The sequence below is a fragment of the Choristoneura fumiferana genome, chromosome 8 (assembly GCF_025370935.1).
Source record: "Choristoneura fumiferana chromosome 8, NRCan_CFum_1, whole genome shotgun sequence".
NCBI classification, from domain to species: Eukaryota; Metazoa; Arthropoda; class Insecta; order Lepidoptera; family Tortricidae; genus Choristoneura; species Choristoneura fumiferana.
This window is the reverse complement of record NC_133479.1, coordinates 20,340,292-20,361,922: the sequence shown is the minus strand read 5'-3', so window position 1 is coordinate 20,361,922 and position 21,631 is coordinate 20,340,292. Positions and strand designations below refer to the sequence as shown.

The 21,631-nt window shown below is 45.9% G+C and overlaps 3 protein-coding genes across 3 annotated transcripts in view; 2 read left to right on the top strand and 1 right to left on the bottom strand.

Annotated features, from left to right (window-relative positions):
* Window positions 1–6,660: 6,660 nt before the first annotated feature.
* LOC141430728 (NAD(P)H oxidoreductase RTN4IP1, mitochondrial-like) lies at window positions 6,661–14,755 on the bottom strand. Its single transcript, XM_074091603.1, is given in 8 exon segments — window positions 6,661–7,415; window positions 9,887–10,021; window positions 10,916–11,021; window positions 11,023–11,211; window positions 12,056–12,366; window positions 12,662–12,870; window positions 12,962–13,204; window positions 14,551–14,755. Coding segments are annotated over 6 exon segments (1,161 nt in total). The 5' UTR covers window positions 13,194–13,204; window positions 14,551–14,755; the 3' UTR covers window positions 6,661–7,415; window positions 9,887–9,907.
* A 795-nt stretch (window positions 14,756–15,550) lies between these two features.
* Window positions 15,551–19,442, top strand: LOC141430614 (tryptophan--tRNA ligase, mitochondrial-like). Its single transcript, XM_074091400.1, has 5 exons — window positions 15,551–15,925; window positions 16,453–16,713; window positions 16,917–17,278; window positions 17,359–17,519; window positions 19,066–19,442. The coding sequence occupies exons 1-5, from the start codon at window positions 15,833–15,835 to the stop codon at window positions 19,440–19,442; spliced, it is 1,254 nt and encodes a 417-aa protein (XP_073947501.1). The 5' UTR covers window positions 15,551–15,832.
* A 1,633-nt stretch (window positions 19,443–21,075) lies between these two features.
* The window catches only part of LOC141430613 (serine/threonine-protein kinase ICK-like), a 901-nt gene continuing 345 nt past the window's right edge, over window positions 21,076–21,631 (top strand). Inside the window, exons 1-2 of the mRNA XM_074091399.1 lie at window positions 21,076–21,307; window positions 21,339–21,595. Coding sequence (XP_073947500.1) covers window positions 21,076–21,307; window positions 21,339–21,595 — 489 coding nt within the window. The remainder of the gene's footprint in view (window positions 21,308–21,338; window positions 21,596–21,631) is intronic.

Here is a 21,631-nt window from a genome sequence, read left to right as displayed (position 1 = left end):
ACATACATCGAATAAAATTATTATTATTATTACAGAAATGATTGTTTTTTTCTTGCAATCGTTTTCACCTCGAGACTAAAAGTCAATATAAACCCTCGGATAAATAGACACCCTCGTTAAAGCTCGGGTGTCTAACCACCTCGGGTATATATTGGCTTATTTTAGTCCCTCGATAAAAAATATACTATTATGTACCTATTTAAACACATGTCATGCGTCGCGTCATGCATAACATAACAATAAACAGAAGCACGCGCGGCCGGCGCCGTGTTGCGGGCGGCGACCGGTCCAGTGCGACGCGACGACACGGTGGTGTGGCGGTGGCGGCGGTGGCTGCGGCGGTCGCGGACTCGCGGTGGACACGCGACGCGCCGGGCGCCGGGCGCCGGCCGCAGCAGGGAAACCAACCCCGCGGCGATAACGATTGATCGCGCCGGCCCGGCTCTACTCTACCACCGCTGTGCCGCCCGCCACACTACCTTGGCCTGGCCTGGCCTGGCCTGGCCTGGCCTGGGAGCTGCGACGGTCACTACGAGACCCTCGTTATCATAACACATCCATCGTTTAGCACAAAATATAAAGTGCCGGAATGGTACCACCTATTCAAAAGTGCACACTTATCTTTAGGACTGTCAATCAATGAGACCCCGATTAACCAATTGTCAATGAAGTCACGATCTATTCGCGTTATTTTATTTACTATGGAAAAAGTTCGTGAAAACAAAAATAAACCTACTCACTTGTTACAGATATTTGTTAGGTTGTTTGCAAAAACGCAAATCGCTAGTAGAGCGTCCGCGCTAATGAGTCAGTCCAGAATGTGATGCGATGCAGGCGGCGCGGTATCAGTCCCTGGGGCAGGTCTCCAAGCTGCCGTGAGGAGCCTTCGATTGCGTACTGTGCTGCGGTATCGACCGGCGCGACTCGTGTGGGATCGGATCGGGCGCGACCGCGAGTTGCGAGCGTGCAGAGCGGACTAAACTGAGCGAGAGGAGCGCGATCGCAGACGGCAGGCGGCTGTCCACGACGGGCGCGTCGCGGTGTCTGGCTGCGCGGCCGGCGCGGGGCGCGGGGCGCGGGGCGCGGGCGCGGCGGTTGCCATGGTGCGAGATCAGGCCACGTGCACGCGGCCAATGGCAGCGCGCGCCGTGACCAGCACGCCGCGATCAGCTGGCGGCGCCCCGTGCCCCGCCCGCTGCACGCTCCAGGTCACACCACCAGCCTTATCTTGTGCTTACTACGGCCTTTACCTTTACTTACATCGCATGAATCAGCTGTGCCTATAACCGGCCGATGACACGTGATCGTGAAAGGTGCTCATGCTCGGTACCTACCTACCTAGACTTACCTAAATCTTTCCAACTTTCTTTTTATTATCTATGGTAAAGTCTATCTGTGTATGAACTTAGGTGTACTCCACGTCCACCGCAACCTTAGGTACCTAGGATGATCAGACCGAAGGCCGGATCCGGCCGGCCGGTGTAAAGGTGATTTTCCACCGGCGAGGCGAGACGAGACGAAACGAGACGAGAATTGAAATTTGTAGGTATGGCGTAGCTATAGCGTAGCGGCTAGCGGTGGGCGCGCGAGAATGCGTACAAATTTCAATTCTCGTTCTCGTGTCGCCTCGCCGGTGGAAAATCAGTTGCGTGCGGCCCCAGCCACCCCAGCTAACAGGCAGTCAGGCCCTTGACCAACTCATGATTATATTGTACATTTGGCTCAGAAATATATGTACTTAAGTATTGTATGTAATACCTATATATTTACCTATAGGTAATACTGTAGTGTGTGTCTCTCTACACACACATACTCTCAAAGTCAGATAGGTATCTAACTCAAAGACTATTACTTATTCTGTGCTCAAAGGTTGTCTGTCTCCTCCTCATTGCGCTCATCCTCACATGGCGGGCGACCCTGCGGCAACATAGTAAAAGTGTCACTTTTACCACAGTGTAAGAAAATCTTTTACTATGCTGCCAGCTGGCAGTGCGGCCGACTGAGGCCTTGTCGCTGCACTGGCGCCGGCGCCGCGCCGATCACTGATTAATTAAATATTGAAAACACATTATAAGTGAAGTGAAATAAAAAGAACAATGATAAACGCTATGAATGTGTAAAAAAAACTAAATAAATCGTGATATACTATACTTAGATTAGTGGCTAATCAATAAAATAGGTATTATAACAAATAAGCAGAATATAGAGGAAAATAAACTGTGAAAGGAAGAAACAAATCAAAATAAGCTAACTTTATCAAACTTAATGCAGAAGACATAGAAGAATAAAATACAAAAATAAAAAGAATCAGAAAATGAAGAAACAATTATTTATATTCAACGGATGAGACAAATTAGAAAATTTTGAACATTGAAGTCAGATGCAGCCTGCCGGTTGAAGTTCATTCCTGTGGAGGTGTTGGATATGAATGGTGGCTGGTGAGCGGTGATGGTGGTTTTAAGTAGTCAGGGAGGATGGATGATGGAGCGGCAGAAGGATGGCTCGCCCCTCGGGCGAGAGACCCATTTCACCAATATCACAGATATTTTTAGATTAGAGCTGATACCTACTCGGCTCTTGATTGGATTACATTTAAAAAAACCGGCCAAGAGCTTGTCGTACACGCCCAGGATAGAGTTCCGTAGCCATTACGAAAAAATCAAATAATATTTTTCCAAGGATTTCGTATTGTGTACTGAATATTCCAAGTTTAGGTATATTTTATACCTAGGCTTAGGCCTTAGGCTGAACTACTATAATTCTCAAACAATCTTAGCCGCTATAATTTTCCTTGTAAATTTGATATATTTATTACCATTCTGAATTTTTTAAAATTTTTCCACCAAACAGTTTAGATTTTAGAGACGCTCGATTTCAATAAAAATTTGCACTTTAAAGTTGAATATTTCGCAAACAGATCAATGAATAGAAAAATTGTCTTAGCAACCCCCCAATGGTTTTAAAATTTAAAAGCTAGCTACATATTAGTAATCTGTGGATACCCCACAATGTAGGGTGTCGAGAAAAAAAACACCCCCACTTTACGTCTATGGGAGGTACCCTAAAAAAATTTGTTTACTTTTTTCTATTGTAACCACTTTGTCTGCTTGACTGATATGAATATTCATGCCAAATTACAGCTTTCTAGTACTAACGGTCTCTGAGCTTACCCGCGGACAGGCAGACGGACAGACATGGCGAAACTATAAGGGTTCCTAGTTGACTACGGAACCCTAAAAAGTTCAAATGAGCTAGGGATTTGATAAAAATAAAAATATGCTACGTAAAATGAATGAATTTCGTAACGGTACCTAAAGTACTTGTAAGTATATAATGTAATCTATTCAGTAGTAACGGCTACGGAACCCTATCTAGGGCGTGTACGACACGTTCTTGGCCGCTTTTTATCCATTATATTATACAAACTAGCTTTTACCCGCGGCTTCGCTCGCGTTAAATTTGGGGTAACATAGATTTCATTTCTACGAATATTTTTTTCGTGTTTTGATCGATTTTTCGGAAGATTACCTATATGGAAATACAAATACAGACAAACGTTTCAGACAGATGGTGCAGATGGGTCAAAAAAAAGCTACCACCAGTTCGGAAAAACCTCTATTGAGAAGAATCCAGCAAGAAACTCAACTTAGTTTTAATTAGTTTAGCTTGTGCGTTTAATGTTTCAGTTAGTTAATCCTCTTTAAACATTTTATCCCGTGGGAATTTTGGGAAATCTTGAAACAGTTTTTACGTTAGTGTTATCTACCTGCATGCCACATTTGAGGTCTCATATTTATAATTACGGAGTTAAGGCCGCTTTGAAGCGAAAATATAAATCTCATTTATTCCCTATCCCGTGGGAATTTCGAAAAATCCCTTTTTACCTACCTACCTCTATGACTCGTGAAGTCGTGAAGTATATGTTTCAAATATCAAGTCTCTAAATCAGCTAGTTGGCTAATATAAAATAGTACGCCTTATTCTTTATCCCTTGGGAATTTCGGTAAATTCTGAAAATTGTTTTAGCTGTTAGTTTAGCCTGCTTGCATGCCAAATTTGAAGTCTCTTAATAATAGTTATAGAAATAGGGTCATTTGGAAGTGAAAATATAAATCCCGTTTATGCCCTATCCCGTGGGAATTCGATAAATCTTGAAAACTGTTTTTACCTGTTAGTATTACCTACTGGCATGCAGGGCTACTACGAAACTCGAAGTTCGTGTCGTGCGGTCTCTCTCGCTCTCGTATTAAGTGTCAGAGAGACCGCACGACACGAACTTCGAGTTTCGTAGTAGCCCTGATGTACTAATAATAGTTACATCATGCATACATAAATAAAGTACCTAAGGTTGATGCGAACTTGTACCTCCATTTAATTATGCGAGTTATGTATACATACGACTTGCGTAATAATAATTAGCGAATTTACGTGCTAACGGAACCGGTAATAGTACTCAGAAATTGTGTGAAACCGGTAGGTACGCTTGACGCGCTTTGTGCGTCGCGCGCGCAAGGCCGCGCCGCGCGCCTCCCTCCGGCGGAGCCCGACTGACGGCTTCGATTTTAGATTTAATAAAAACAGCAGTATTTTTATTTTTACTTAACTCTCATACATAACCGGGAATCGAACCCGGTCAAAATCTCCCTAAACAACTTTTTTTTTATTCGACTGGATGGCAAACGAGCAAGTGGGTCTCCTTATGGTATGTAAGAGATCACCACCGCCCATAGACACCTGCAACACCAAGGGGATTGCAGATGCGTTGCCAACCTAGAGGCCTAAGATGGGATACCTCAAGTGCCAGTAATTTCACCGGCTGTCTTACTCTCCACGCCGAAACACAACAGTGCAAGCACTGCTGCTTCATGGCAGGATTAGCGAGCAAAATGGTGGTAACAATCCGGGCGGACCATGCACAAGGTCCTACCACTTGCAAAAATGATTATATATTATACATACCTATATGCTGAGTTTTTCGTTGTTAGGTATTGTTGATGGTAGAAAAGTGAGAATCATAAACCCAGTCACTTAACACCTTAGCTCTAATTAAAATCAACATTAATTCAAATACTTAAGCAAATTTTTTTGCATTGAAAATTAGTTCAGGTAATTTGCAAATGCGAAATGGAACTGGTCAGGGCATGTGGCACGCCGAGTGGATAACCGCTGGGCCCATAGAGTGCTGGTGTGGAGACCACGGACCACAAGAACAAGTGTAGGCAGACCCCAGATGAGATGGTCTGATGACATAAAGAGTTACGCCGGACCGTACTGGCTCAGGAAGACGGAGTGGAGGAGATTAGGAGAGGGTTACATCCAGCAGTGGATAGATAAAGCCTGAAAAAGAAGAAGAATTTGCAAATATATTCTTCAATAATCCACCAAAATTTATCACCATTCACCACTACAGTAAAATTTTATAAAAAATAATCTTTAATACTTCTGTAAAAATTAGCCGAAATTGCAATAAGCCTATTTACTTCATAATTTATTAGTTTTATTTATGTTCTTTGTAACTCATGTAAAATCCACTTTTATTTTTAATGAACTTAAAAAAGGCTCATGTTCATATTTTTTATACTAAAAATTAAAAGTTAATTGCGATAGAGGCATATGAGGTATTATTTATTTATTTTTTATTTATTTCAAAGCGTGAACCTATACCTACCACATGAGCTTACGCTAAGCTGTTACCAAAAATGGGCAGGATTTTAGGTCTCACTATGTCCCAGCGTGCTACTAAACAGAGGCCTGAAAATACGCCGAAATGCTTAACAAACTATGGCAGGTACAGTCAGCAACAAAAGTACCTAGCGGATCATTTTTTAATCGTTTTAACACATTTATCATTATTTATTTTATTTATTTATTATTTAATCTCTATGTATATACTTGTTTTCTCTGTACTGTTTACTGTATTGGTGTGCAATAAAGAGTTATTGTATTGTATTGTATTGTATTGTTATCTGTATGGTGTTAAGTATGTTGCTGTAGAACGACAAGTACAAAAGTATCCAGCTCCATTTGATGCCGACCGTACGTTCAGCGGGGCACTGACACTGCCAGCGGCATCCTTCCTTCCATAGGAAGACGCTAGCTGGCCAAACTGTTACATAAACAGTAACACACCCGCCTAAACAAACACGCATATCATTACGAACTACAAAAAGAGGGTTCAAAGGTTGACTGGAAGAGATCCCTTTAAGGGATAAGTTCGCCTTTGTACATCTTATTATCCTGTGTTCTGTTATTTTCATGTGTTTTTATGTACAATAAAGAGTTTAATAATACAATACAATACTACCACGGTACGTTAAGCCAAAATTATCGAAACCTTGCCATTGAAAAATTCGCATCTGTTATTGTGAATCGTATATCGTATGACACTAAGTCGCTTACATTCAAAATATGCATGCGGAAATCGGTGATCGTGTACAAAATAAGCATTGTTCACGACCTCCAAACAAGAGTGCGTCAATGGAATACTAACTTAATAAAAAAAAATAGGTATTGTCATCAAAACCGACCGCATATTCGCAGTAGCGCGGCGCACGCGCCGTGCGCATGCTGTCGCGTGCCGTGGCGTGTGGCGTGTGGCGTGTGGCGTGTGGCGCGTGGCGTGTGGCTGAAGAATGTGAACTTAAAAATAATGCACACAGCTTTACTAAATGTTTTATTACATTTCTCGTCTATTTAGGATATACAATAAGATTGTATCACAGTTTAGTATTATGTACTTATACTTAAGTATTATCTATGTAGCTAACAACTATAGTATATTAGTAACTATCTATCTAATAACCTGAAACGAGCAATTCTTGTATATTCATTTCCAGGATCGCGGAAACTGCTCTAACGATTTCGATTAAATTTGCTATGCGGGGGTTTTCGGGAGTGAACAATATCGATCTAATTTTAAATTAGGTCGCAATAAATAGTCTTTCTTATTAGTATTAGATACCTAAATTACGTTAAAAATGTGCCAGTTTATAGAAAGTGGCGCCCGCATTTAAAAGGCTTTCTTCTACGTAGGAATCCACTACATTTCCACACTTAGTGACTCATCAAAAGTACAGACGTTAATAAGAAACTTCGAATAAATTAAAGAAAGAAGCAGTTCCAAGCAGTTCCTTAGGCTGAAAAGAGGTATCAAGTTGAATTTAATAATTATTAATGCACTGGATGGGTGGCCGAGTTCTGAGACTCGATATCAGATGTAAACTGACTAGACTGTGGGACATAGCATATGCACCAAAAACACAATCAGTAGTTTTCATAAACATAGTTCTGCATTCAAAAATAACTTTTTTTTCTGACTCGCTGCCTCGCTGCAATCGAGAACGCCACTAGCCGCGCCCGCGCCCGAGCGGTGTCGGCCGCCGGCGCTGCACGCAACACTGGCTGGTGCCTTGCAACTGCAAAAAAGATAAATTGGTCAAGTGCGAGTGCGAGCGACTCGCGCATGAAGGGTTCCGCACCTCCGTACAATGTTTTAAAAACAAATAGTTCAGTAATATTTTTTAGGAAAAAAATATATAATACAAACTTTGTTGGCGGTACTTTTTGCCCCTGGTTACCAAAGTAGGTAGTCGTCAAGACGAATCAAATGAGACCAAAATCGATGCGGTTGTGTCGTTTTCTTACAGAGTTCCTATGGCCAACATCTAACTTCATCATCGGATCAGCTCTACGTCATAATAATATTGCATCGTCATCGGATTTATACATGCATGCAGCTCAATCGATTGATTATATCCACTTCAATTTTAAGCTGAAATATTTAATATTTAATTTAAATTATTTAATTCCACCTGAACAAACATAATTAGTTACAATACATTACAAGATTCGGCCGAACGGCGCGTACTAATTATGAATCAGTGAATAAATCTTCACCTGATTTTAAATTTTGACCTTGTAAATAAATAGTGTTACTTAGTATGAATTGTAACGGTCATTTTTTAGTATAAAAAACAATAAATACAGCGGCTGTGAGTGCTTTATTGAAGTTGGCTTTTGTGTAGTGTGTGTACTAGTGTGTGTCGGAGGTTTGTGGATCATAAATTGTTATTTAGTCTTAATGCTGCACAAAAAAATAATAGCCAATTTTTTTTTTGTTAGCCTATTTTTGTGTCCCATAAAAATTATTATAATTATCGAAGGTTTTATAAAATAGCACTATTAAAATCGCAAATTAATAAGTAGTTAAACATTAAACAACATAGGGTCACGGGCGTTGCCCCCAGACAGAACTGACGGCCGTCATCTTGGCAGCCTAGCAATCAAAAACCGCTGAATGGAACACGTTTCCTGTATGACGACTCCCTTTAATTTGTAATATAAAATTTATTCAAAAAGTGTGTTTCATTTTCGTTACGTCAGGGTTTGTTTACTTCATGTCTAGTTATACTTTTACTGTAAAACGAAAAGATAAAGCTATCTTATTGGTTTCTTTGAATATTAGTAAAATTATATCATCATCATCATCCCAGCCTATATACGTCCCACTGCAGGGCACAGGCCTCCCCTCAGAATGAGAGGGCTTGGGCAGTAGTTCCCACGCGGGCCCAGTGCGGATCGGGAACTTCACACACACCATTGAATTGCTTCGCAGGTTTGTGCAGGTTTCCTCACGATGTTTTCCTTCACCGTAAAGCTCGTGGTAAATTTAAAATGTAATTCCGCACATGAATTCCGAAAAACTCAGAGGTGCGAGCCGGGGTTTGAACCCACGACCCTCTGCTTGAGAGGCCATATGTCAAACCACTCGGCCACCACGGCTTCAAAATCATATAATTGTTCTTATATCGCTAGTAATGAATTAAATATCGTTTTCAGATCAAAATGAGTATCATTTGGAAGACCAGTTTTGTGAGTATCACTCAACAAACAGGGACAGTGTTCAATAATTCAAGGTCGCATCATAACACAAACATCTACCTATTAGTAAAATTACGTAGTTAAAGTCTATACAAGTTGCTTTGTTAATGACAGATTCATATGCCTAGCCTAGATTATTTATTCTTATGGCCACTACGAGCGCTGCGATAGATTTCATCACCCCCACCTAGTACTTCGCTTCGCACCCTCCCAATAAACAATTAATGACAGTTTTTTTATCATACAGGAATATTACTGGCGATTGACACCACGATGCGAATATAAATACTACTACGTCAATAAACGAATAGGTACGAGTTAGGTACTCGATGACGTGACGTGTTCTGTCAACAAAGCATGGCATCACGCCGCGGAGTGAACCGATCGTGTCCTCTATCAACTCTACCACTACCAGTATGTAGACACATTCTAAAGTTAAACCGGCAAACAAATTATTCATTCGAACGAAGCCAAGTGTTTTCATATTTTTATCAGACTTATTTATAATTGTAACTTTGTGTGACTATATATACTAAATTAATCATGATGAAAAGAATTTGCACTACGCGGCAAGTGCTTTATACCTACTCGGATATGTGTTGAGTGCCCGGAGCCCCGGAGTCCGGAGGCTTGTATGGAGTATTTTCGGTACGACGCCTGTTGTTGAGAGTAGGATAGACATGTGGTCGCCCGAGATCGTTGTAATACCTTCCCTACTATGCGTCTGCTATGCGTTGATTGTTGTTTGTTTGGGTCTGTGAGTGCTCGTTGCGTTGTGGATGTGAGTCATCACGTCGTTCACATTCGGGGCCGTTTTTTTCCGAAGAAGCATCTTTAGATAAATCGTGGAATTTTTAACGGGACCCGGAGAGGAAAGTCTATGAACGCAGTTTTGTTGCGTACTTTTTTAAACCAACAAAATGTTTATTACTTACAGTATCTCTGAGTAGTACTTCTCTCCGGGTGCCGATACAAGTTTCTAGCTGGAATATGGCTAGGTATGTACCGGGTCAGGTTCCTTGGGCGGCTAGGGCTGGCTGAAGTCGAGCAGCAGCTTCCCGCGCGCGTGGCCCCGGGCGGCGCGCTCGTAGGCGGCCGCGCCCTCGCGCCAGCCCCACGCGCGCTCCACCGACACGCCGAACTGCGCACACGCATTCAACGTCTAATACAACGTCTAATAGGTACCACGACACGACCGCGAGACGTGGTAAAATACACCTCATACCTCATTACCAAACATTAAAGTTCAACACCGTACCTACCTGTTGTATAATAAGTACTGTACTGTACAATGTAATGCTTTAATAGTACATTGTGTCTTAAGGGCGGTAAATAAAGAATTACGAACGAGAGTCTATTAGAAGCCCGAAGTCGAAGACTGAGGGCTTTAATGAGTCGATGTTCGTAATTCTAGTACTGCCCGTGCTACATACAATGTTTTTCATCACATTTGCGAGTATAATTTTATATTTGTAAAAGAAAAAATATAATTGTTCCAAATATTGGCGATACCTTAGGCTGTGCTCTTGGCAGCGCCGCCCTCCCCCTCCCCCTCCCGCAGCATGCGCCGCAACGTGCGTGTGCATGTGGTCCATGTAGTCCTGCAGCAGCACCATCAGTACGGGCACTGACTCATGCGACCGTCCTTGGGCTTCATGACAAGACAATGTGTACGCGCAATGACTCATGCGACCGACCACGGGCTTCATGACAAGCACATTAAAAGGTCGAGGGTTTTATTTGGGGGGTTGCAACCAAGGTAGGCTGCATGTTACGACACTGTTTACGAGCAAGTGTGATGAAAAAAACTAAATACTAAATGCGAGTATTAATGTTCAACCAAATAAACCTGCCACTGCTCATCGTTATGCCAATATTTCGTATCAATACTTTATCAACATCACTATAAGAAGTGTGTGGAAATAAAGTTTAAACATCCTGTTACATACATGGACACAACAAGGTCACCGATGAGATGAATGCTGATAATATAACCATTAACATGAATCGTTCCGTGTCACGAGGCGCAGCTCACCTTGCCCTGTTCGGCGAGCTGGCGCAGCAGCTCGATGTCGTCCGCGCGCGGCGCGAAGAAGGCCCAGCGCACGCGCGGCAGGCAGGCGGGGGCGGCGGGGCGGGGGGGCGGCCGCGCTCAGGTTCTCGCGCAGCAGGTCGGCGGCGGCGGCGGCGGCGCCGGGCGCCAGCCCCAGCGCGTCGGCGCGCCGCAGCAGCGGGGACGTCAGCGTCACGTACACGCCGAAGGACGCGCTCAGCCGCGCCGCGCCCGCGCCCGCGCCGCCCAGCCCCGCGCAGTCCAGCACCACGTCGAACCTGCGCATGCACCCGCACCCGCCCGTCAGCACCGCCCCGCGCCCCGCACCCCGCACCCCGCACCCGCGTCGCCTGAGAGCGCTCCGAGGAGCGCGTCAGAAATGCGGTTCGCTGAGCATTTTTTGCGGCCGGAATCGAATTTTAAAACTACTAAACGGCCATAAGTTACCGAGTCAAGGTTGTTAAGATTTTCAGTAATTTGTCTTCTTTGCGATTAGGTTTTGTGAACCGCCTCATCTACGGTAACTTTGCGCCTGTTTCAATTCAATCGCGGACAGTGTGGTTTTCTATTGAATTCATTTATTTCTATCCCACGGGAATCTTTAATCGCGTAGGTACAAAGTCGCGGGCAAAAAAAACAAGTAGGTTTTCTAAAATTACACCCCTGACCTGAAGATGTGAAAAAGGGCTTCAAAGTTGATTTTTAAATTCGAAAATTTGCAAATATAATCCTGCGAAAAATCAATTAAAACACTAAAATAAAGATTGTGGAAAGTAAATCTGCATTAGCCCAAATTTAACGCGAGCGAAGCCGCGGGCAAAAGCTAGTATTCTATATTTATGGTCTGTAGAAGAGCAACAGTTGATGTCGAGAAGTCTGCCGCGAAAACATTGGAACAGAAAGGCCGGATCCATCAACGTTGCTATCTTATGCAAATACAGATGGAAAAGGCTCCATAAAGTTGTAGACCGCGAAATGGACACCTGCGGGCTGCGGGGCGGGCGCTTTCTCTGTAGGTACATGCGCATCTGGGTAAAGTATGCGGCGAGCGGCTAGGCCGCGCAACGAACAGAGAACACGCTCAGTCCCCGCCGGCCGCCGGCCGCCGGTCGGTATACTGACGGGCCGTCCCGGCGCAGCGTGTCCTGGTGGTCGGGCAGGTGGCGGTCGCGCGGCGCGGCGCCCAGCGCGGCGGCGGCGGCCAGCTGGTCGGGCGCTACGGCCGCCACCACGGCGTGCCCCGCGCGCGCCAGCAGCCGCAGCGCCGCCTGCCCCACGCCGCCCAGCCCCAGCAGCAGCACGCGCCGCGCCGCCCCGCCCCCGCCCCGCCCCGGCCACAGCCCGCCCGCCCTCAGCGCCGCGCACGCCGTCAGCCCCGCGTACAGCGCGCCGCCCGCCTCCAGGTCCGACAGCGTCCGCGGCGCCTCACCCACCTGCACACGTAACGATCATATCATAACATGCACGCTGCACGCTCGTGCATGCGACACTAACGAACGATGCTCCTAAAAATAGTGAATTTACCACCTACATCTCGGTTTATCCGGTCACGTCGGGCGATCCAGTGATTAGATCCCAAAGAGATCGAAACTAGAACACCGTTCCTGGCTTATGACCGCGAGTGATCGCGCAGTTTAATAATTTTTAGTTTTACGAATCGAGTCTCACGTGAACTCGAATCGATATCATTTATTCAAATTATATCGAGTGAATCGAGGAGATAGTCACCCAAGAGCGGTCGACGACGACGTACTGCGCATGCGAGCCGGGGCGGTGCGGCGGCACCACGCCCCAGACGCGCGCGCCGGGCGCCAGGGCCGCGCCGGGCGCCGCGCCCGCCACCGTGCCCGCGAAGTCGCGCCCCGGCACCAGCGGGAACTCGACGCCGCCGCCCGCCAGCCCGCGCAGCGCGCCCAGCACGCGCGCGCCGTACCCGCCTGCGCACACACACGGTCAGTCTGGCCGCGCTCCCACTCACACACACGACCACGGTCAGGCCGGCCGTCCGCCCGCTCCGGGCCCACTCACCCACGATGGCCAGGTCGATGGGGTTGATGGAGGCGGCGGCCACGCGCACGAGCACGTCGTTGGGCGCGCGGCGCGCGGGGCGGCGCGCCCCCTCCAGGCGCAGCGCGCCGGCGGCGGCGTGCGCGTCCCCCTCGCAGTACGCGTGCGCGCGCCACGCGGCCATGCGCCCGCCGCCCGGCCGCAGCGCCTCCGCCGCCGCCGCCGCCGTCGCCATCCCCCGCGAGCCCATCATGACCGCTTCTCCTGAAACATTTCATGTGATCCTTCAGAGAAAACTACATACTGCAAAATAGAAATCCCATTTTATTAAACTTAGGGGCTGTTTCATCATCCATTGATTAGAGTTAATTGTCGGTTAAATGTGATGCCGTCTCCATCTATTCCAACAAAACAAAGAGGCGGCATCACACCTAACCGCCAGTTAACACTAATCAATGGATGGTGAAACAGCCCCTTATATTTGTATATTTCTTTGTTTAATTTATATGCCAATAAATGTTGATGTACGGAAAATTATACCATCCTGAATCTCGCTGGCAAGATTTTTCCAGACTAGTATAAATAAGGTGTCAAATTTAAATACATTGTCAAACGCCGAGCAACTGTTGTTTGATTCACTTCAAGCACAGCGGTTGAACAGTTATTTTGCAGATATTAGGTAAAAATTACATACTTCAGTGTACTAATTGAGGATGTTTATGTAAATTTTAACCTAATATTCGCAAAACAACAAAATCAACAACACAGCAGCAGAAGTAGATGAGTGTGGTGCACAAAATAGTCTAAACACTAATCCGCCAAATATATCATTAATATTATTAATCAATCAATATCTCTTACTTATATTATTAATTATTAACTACAAAACCGTAGACGAGAATGTTTATGTAATTTTTTACCTAATATCCGCAAAACAACAAAGTTAACAACAAAACGACAGAAGGAGATGAGCTGGTGCGCAAGTGCAAATCATTTTGAGCACTGCTCATCAACTTCTAGTGCGGACTGTATCAAGGGCATAACAACAACATATGGGCAGGGGTATTTTGTAACACATTGGATATCATCAATATTATGGTGTTATCTAGTTTATATACAAAACTGAAAAGTTAAGTACCCCTAAGTGAGTCAAGATCGTAGAAGACTTATGTATCAGTTTTAAGTAAGACATTGTCCTATTTGTCCTCTAATTAGTATTATATATATGTAAATTAAAATTGATCAGTGTGCAGCAGGCCAAACTATACTCAAGACAGATCTTGATAGACAGAAGACGCTCAAGCACACGAGGGGTTCCGATTCATACTAAGTATTATATATTACGTCCTTCCCTGGGTCTCCCTCAAATTTTCTTTATACCATTCTCTTGTTATAACTGTGCCATTTTGATGAAAATAAGGTCATCGGTGCCCTAGAGCCCTCTGTGGCACGCAGAGGTAAGAGGCAGACATTTATTTTTGCATTTATAATATTAGTAAGGATCAGTAATATTACACGAGGTGCCGCAATTTTAAGGTAATTATTTAATAATCTGACCCGAAATTCTAACCTCAACATTTACGCTTAACTAAAAATCATTAAGGAAATACCTTTGAGTATAAAGTTAAATAAAGTTTCTCGACGAAATAAATTGATGACTATTGTCCCTGTTGTTATGGATGACTGTCTGATATTTCAGTTATAATAATGTACTCTGTGTCTGATATGATAAAACAAAGAGACTCAAAGAGTATTCTTATATTTTATATGATAAATATGATATTTAATGAATTGACGTCTATGAATAAAGACACATTTTCGTTTATTTTTTCTTATTTTTTTTTAATTTCGTCCGCTCGGACAGGCTAAGGGTGCTCACACATGCAGTCGTTAGTCGCTCGTTTGCACCAGTATACACACTCTCATCTATGACTATAGTTTGCAGGTGGTTTGCAGCGATAAATCTGGTCACGTGCGTGACCCAATTTTGAAGGTGATTTTGAATTTCCCGCGATTCAAAAAAGTAGCAGTCGTGCGTGGCAGTGGTACAAATAAAATAAATTGTAGTGAATGAAAAAACTAAATAACTCTGTTTTTACCGATTTTTCCAGCGATAAAGCTCAATATTTTCAGCTTTATCGCTAAATGTCATGTGACCAGATTTGACGTTGGAAACGAGCGTAGAGCGACTGCATGTGGCCCCACCTTTAAGATTTGCGTTTATTGCACAGAAGTTTCACAGACTAGGACTACTATGAGAGATACTTTTTTTTTAATCGAATCAAAATCGGTATAGGCAAGGAAACTCTATACTTATACATGCAGTTTGTAAAAATAACATTATGTTATGAACGTACAAGTAATCATAGAGTAACTTCTTACCTCTCTTACTTGCAAACTTTTAGTATTTGAATACTCAAAGCTTGCAAAGTAACGAACGATTACTGCATTGTGAATATTTTTATGCTAACATTTTTTGTATACTAGTTTTATGACAAAAAGATGTTTTCATTAGATAAAAAAAAATACAGATTTTTCTGTATGGCCAACGTTCTTTTGCTTTCGAGTGAGGGAGAAAAGTAATATTTTTATGACAATTGACAATTTGACAGTGACAATCAGCTGCGCTACTGACTGGCCGTCGGCGCCGTCCTTTTCCAATTATTCTAACCAAAAACGTTCTGCCTGAGTTCTTTTACCATAACATATAAGTTATAACATACTATCCATTGCAATTTTGCTGCAGAACACGCAGGCGTCAATGGGAAACTATTTATTAGGGATTTACTAGTAAATTAGGTTGAACCTTATAATATACTTAACGCTGAAGTGCAAAATAATGTTCTAAATGGAAATTGCTTATAATAAAAAGACAATCATATCTCTGCAGCAATGGAGTTTTTGAAAAGGAGTATAGTACACTGTAAACGACGTATTACAATTAGGGCAATACATCAAACTCGTGCTGCTGCAAACTCAGATAAGGTATGTGCATGTTATCAAACCTGAAGTAAATAAAATTTAGTAAGTATATTATAGTATTTATTTACTTGTCAGAATTATTGTGCATGAAGTTTATATCAAACTAGCTGTTTCCCGTGGCTTCAGCTGCAAAGAATATGATGATGATGATGATGATCATCCTCGCACATCTCTGGTGTAAACGCAGACTAATTCTCTGTATTATAATTGCTGTGCCAGATTAAGACTCCCTAACTATATACATATATACGACTAAGATGTCCTAAGCAATCCAAGCCTGTGCTGTGTAAAATTTTTATTGTTACGTTAGTTTATTTATTTAAATGTGACTGGTGACTTTTGTGTTTGTGGTGCCCCCCAAGACGTGATGCCCTAAGCAATTGCTTAATTTACTTATGGGCTAATCCGGCACTGCTAATAATCTACCAACCAATACTATACCACAGTACTTTTAATATTTTAGAATTTTTGGATGTTCAAATTGAGACAGTCTATGTCTGTGGAATAACTTAGTTCATCTCGATTTCCAGAGCGATGATGTGACGGAGCCGCGTCGAGCCGACACGTCAGGCGCGGCAGGGAGGGAGAGGGGGAGGGGGGCCGGCAGCGCGGACCTGTGCGACCCTTGTAGCGGCGGCTGGGCGCGGCGCGTGGTGTCGGGGCTGCAGCCCACGGGCGTGCTGCACGCCGGCAACTACTTCGCGGCGCTGCGGCGGCTCGTGCGGCTGCAGGACGCCGGCGACGACGCCACGCTCTTCGTCGCGGACCTGCACGCGCTCACCACCAGACACGTACGCCCGCATTGGAAATCCTTGTTTCACTACACATCCAAGTTTTTCACTTTAAGCGGGGGAAAAATGCACTAAGTTTTCGGTGTTGGCAAACCACTATGAACATTAGACATTCGACTGCTATGATCATCGAGCAGTGCAAAAACACTCACATCCTATCATATTTTTTGTGGTTGATGCGATCGGATCTCGCACACGCACAGGATCCGGCAGCGCTCCAGGAGAACAGCCTGGAGGTGGCGGCGCTGGCGCTGGCGGCGGGCTGGCGGCCCGAGCGCGGCGCGCTGTACCTGCAGTCGGCCGTGGGGCGGCACGCCGAGCTGTGCTGGGTGCTGACGTGCCTGGGCACGCGCGCGCGGCTGGAGGCGCTGCCGGCGTTCCGCGAGAAGGCGGCGGGGCGGCGCGACGTGCCGCTGGGGCTGCTGCTGTACCCGGTGCTGCAGGCGGCCGACGTGCTGCTGCAGCGCGCCACGCACGTGCCCGTGGGCGCCGACCAGCTGCCGCACCTGCACGTGGCCGCCGCGCTGGCGCGCTCCTTCGCCGCGCGCTACGGGCCCGCCTTCCCGCGCCGCGCGCGCTGCTGCCGGTGAGGCCGCGCCCCCCCCCCCCCCCGCCCCGCCCCGCCCCGCCGACCGCCCCACCTGACCGCCCCTCCCCCTTTGCAGAGGACGGCAGCGACCGGGTGCGCAGCCTGCGCGACCCCAGCAAGAAGATGTCCAAGTCGGACCCGGACGAGCGCTCGCGCATCCTGCTGACCGACGACGAGGCCACCATCGAGCTCAAGATCCGCAAGGCGGTCACCGACTGCAACCCGAGGTGAATGACCGTTTGTTTGATACCGCTATCGGGAGTCTATTATTTGAGTCGTTTCCCATTTTTTCTTGCCTGTCATTGTCATCTACTTCGATTTTCCATCTGCTCGACCAATTTCATTTTTGAATATCACTGTGAATTATAATATTGGTAAAGTATGAATCTATGTAAAATATGTACATAAGAAAAGAAACAAAATACAATTGACAAACTAAGATATTTGTACAAGGCCAGGCCATATTCCTAATTCGACACTTTCCTAACTGGTCATTCCTAACTTGGTCTGATTCACAGATGCTTTATATCGTTCGTGCCAGAATACGCTCTTGCTAGAAAAAAATCTCTACAGATCTGTCCATACTTTTTTTTAATTTTATTCTTCGGTTAAAAACGGTGAAGCTCAAAAGTTGTCGCGAATTCACGCGACTCCTGAACGAATGTGAGTATTTACGATTTTAACATTCGTAACATTGTGATATAACATGGTGGGAAATGGGTAAATTTGACGGAGTTAATTGATAAATCGTCTAGCATTGTCAGAGTAATTATTACTCAATGGAGGCATATCCCAGCATCTCCACCATTTTGTCGCCACATTTCTTATAGTTAGTGGTACTATATACAGTATCTCAATAACCCTGTGCTTAAGCTCAAAATTAAAGTTAGTATCGTTGATAAAGATAATGATAAGCGATAAACTAACATCGATTAAGAATTAATCCATACTATATATATACATGTCTTTCACGCCGTATCGGAGCGACGGATCGACGTTATTTTTGGCATAGAGATAGTTTATGGGCCCGAGAGTGACATAGGCTACTTTTTATCCCGGAAAAATGCACAGTTTCCGAGGGAACAGCGCGCGATAACCGAATACCACGCGGGCGGAGCTGCGGGCAAAAGCTAGTAATACTATATATAGATGTAATAACCTAATAACGTCTTAAATAAAAGTTTTAGATCGTTCTACGTTAGAGATTAGTGCTATCCATAAGGTCAACTTAATACAACAGGTGAGAGCCGTGAGTGGTACCATGGGTCGGATCGAGAGGCACGCTCCATCGTGGTCCTTCCATTAACAATCCGACCCATTCCAATCACGGAATCTTGCTCACCTCAATCTGCGGGACCCAGTGGTCCCTCGGGCGGCTCTCCACCTTCCCCATAATAGATCTTCCCTGTCCCACAATACCTTACTTTTAGTTTTACTCAAATAAGAATAAGTATTTAGGTACCAGGGTTGCCTCCGTAGCTCGTGTATCTTGTCTTATCTTAATCATAATAATATTCATTTCAACTCTCTCATCTCGTCTCTTCTCTCTCATCCTTACGCCAAAACTAAAAAAATATCTCTGTGAAATTTACCTATTTCCCGCCATTTTATCTCACAATGCTACCAGTGTTAAAATCGTAAATACTCACATTGGTTCAGGAATCGCGTGAATTCGCGACAGTCACCGTCCTCTTGTTGACCCGCTGTGAAAACCGCCGGGCGCGGCGCGGCGCGGCGGTCTCGTCGGCACTGTATACCGGTGGTCACTGTACAGGTGACGTGGGAGCCGTCGGAGCGGCCGGGCGTGGCCAAACCTGGTGCGGCTGCACTGCCTGCGCGGGCTGGCGCCGGCGCGGCGGTGGGGCGCGGCGGGCTGACGACGGCGCAGTACAAGCGCGAGGTGTCGGCGGCGCTGGGCGCGGCGCTGCGGTCGCTGCGCGTGCGGCGCGGCGAGCTGCGCGCGCGGCCCCGCGTGCTGCGCGCCGTGCTGGCGGCCGGCGCCGCGCGCGCGCAGCTCCGCGCCGACGAGACCTACGCCGACGTGGCCGCGCGCCTGGGCATCGCCGCGCCCGCCCTCCCCCCCACCACAAACAGAAGCGCCCACACGGACACCACTCTAAACAACGAACCTTTATTGTAAATAAATAGATCGATTTCAACGTTCATTCATATTTTATATTGCTTCCCTAAACTAACAACATGAACAATAGTTATTTGTGTCCAAAGGTCACAAGGAGCAAAATGGTGTATTTACGGCGAGGGCGTATTGAATCCAGAATGTAGCGAAGGATTCTACAACGCCCAAGATGAAAAATTTTGCTCCCGAGTGGCTCATACAACTTTTCACGCCGAGCATTAAGAAATTGAAAAAAAAAATATCTATATATTATTGAAGAACAACCAGCAAAGAAATGGCGTGCTTATACATTTATCAACTTCAAAAAATGGTATTTGCAATGAAACACTTAGAAAAGCCTTGAACAGAAAAGTTGCACTTTGCTCCCTCTCGTCAGGGAAGAAATAGTAGATTGATAACCAAGGTGGAAAGTGACCCACATGTTGTTGAGGAATAATTCAAGTAAGATTCAAGCTACGGTTTCAAGTCAAATCCTCCTCTGTATTTATCATTCTCTTTGTAAGCATATTCAATATTGATCAGTGATCACTTATTAAATTACCGACATAGCTCGAAGAATGCGAAACTAAAGTGGCAGTGGGCGGGGCACATTGGTCGCAGGACTGATGGCCGATGGGGCCAGAAGGTTCTCGAATGGCGTCCGCGACCTGGAGACGAGCTGTCGGTAGGCCTCCAACAAGATGGAGCGACGACCTGGTTAAGATCGCGGGATCGCGGTGGATGCGGAAAGCACAAGACCGGTCTGAGTGGAGAGCCTTGGTAGCCTATGTCCAGCAGTGGACGTCTTTCGGCTGACATGATGATGATGATGATCACTTATTCGTGAGAATGTAATAAATAAATAAATATACTTAATAAATTATCCAGTTTAGTTGAAAATTTTTAATGCGTGATGTGGAAGTGAATCACATCACATCACCAACACTAGTTACTTTGTGCGACGTACTAGTTCCTTATTTGATGACTAGATGGCGCTAGGGTCTATAATAAATAATAATACGTTTGAAAACAACAACGAATCGTCGTTAACGATCTCAGTATAGTATGAAATAAAGGCCGCATTGCCTAACGTTTCTGTCGCTCATGATTGCAATCAAATGACAGTTTTTGTATGTGAAATCGGTGAAATCTGTCATTCATTAGATTGCGACCGCGAGTGTCAGTAACGTTAGCTAGGTATTACATGGGTAATACCGCGGCCCGGCCTCAGGGCATATCGAGGCACAGAGATACCCAGATAAATACTCAGACATACCCGCAAGCCGCAAGTAAAGCCAAGGGTTCCAGTGTGAGTCGTCGCGATTGTAAGCTGGCCACCCGGCGCGGCGCGGCCGCGGTCGGCCGGCCGCCCGTCGCCATGGTACCCAACTATAGATGATACAAATATGCGACCTAATGAACTTTCCCGAGTGACGTCTGCAGTCTGTTTGATAAATAAGTTTGTCAAGTAACATTCTATGAAATTAAATAATTATTATTTTATCCTTCAAATCGAGTCGTCGTTCTCGCGAAGCGGAAGAAACGATCGCCTACTGTGACTGCGGAATTACTTAGTTTCGTCGAATAAAACTTGGGCATGCGTCGACAGTAAACTCCGAGTAGCAGAGTGCGGGGCGGGGGGCGCGGGGGGCGCGGTATGAACCGCTACGTCGTGCTGCAGCAGCTGGGCGACGGCACGTACGGGTCGGTGGCGCTGGCGCGGCGGCGCGACACGGGCGAGCACGTGGCCATCAAGCGCATGAAGCGCAAGTACTACTCGTGGGACGAGGCCATGGCGCTGCGCGAGGTCAAGGCGCTCAAGAAGCTGTCGCACGCCAACATCGTGCGGCTGCGGGAGGTCATCCGCGAGGACGACACGCTCTACTCGTGTTCGAGCACCTGCGCGGCAACCTGTACCAGCTGGTGCCGGGGGGGGGGCGCCGCGCGAGCCGGCGCGCCGGAACGTGCTGCTGCAGGTGCTGCGCGGGCTGGCGCACATGCACCGCCACGGGTTCTTCCACCGCGACCTCAAGCCCGAGAACCTGCTGTGCTCGGGGCCCGAGCTGGTCAAGATCGCGGACCTGGGGCTGGCGCGCGAGCTGCGGTCGCGGCCGCCGTACACGCCCTACGTGTCCACGCGCTGGTACCGCGCGCCCGAGGTGCTGCTGCGGACCCGCGTACGGCGCGCCCGTCGACCTCTGGGCCGTGGGCTG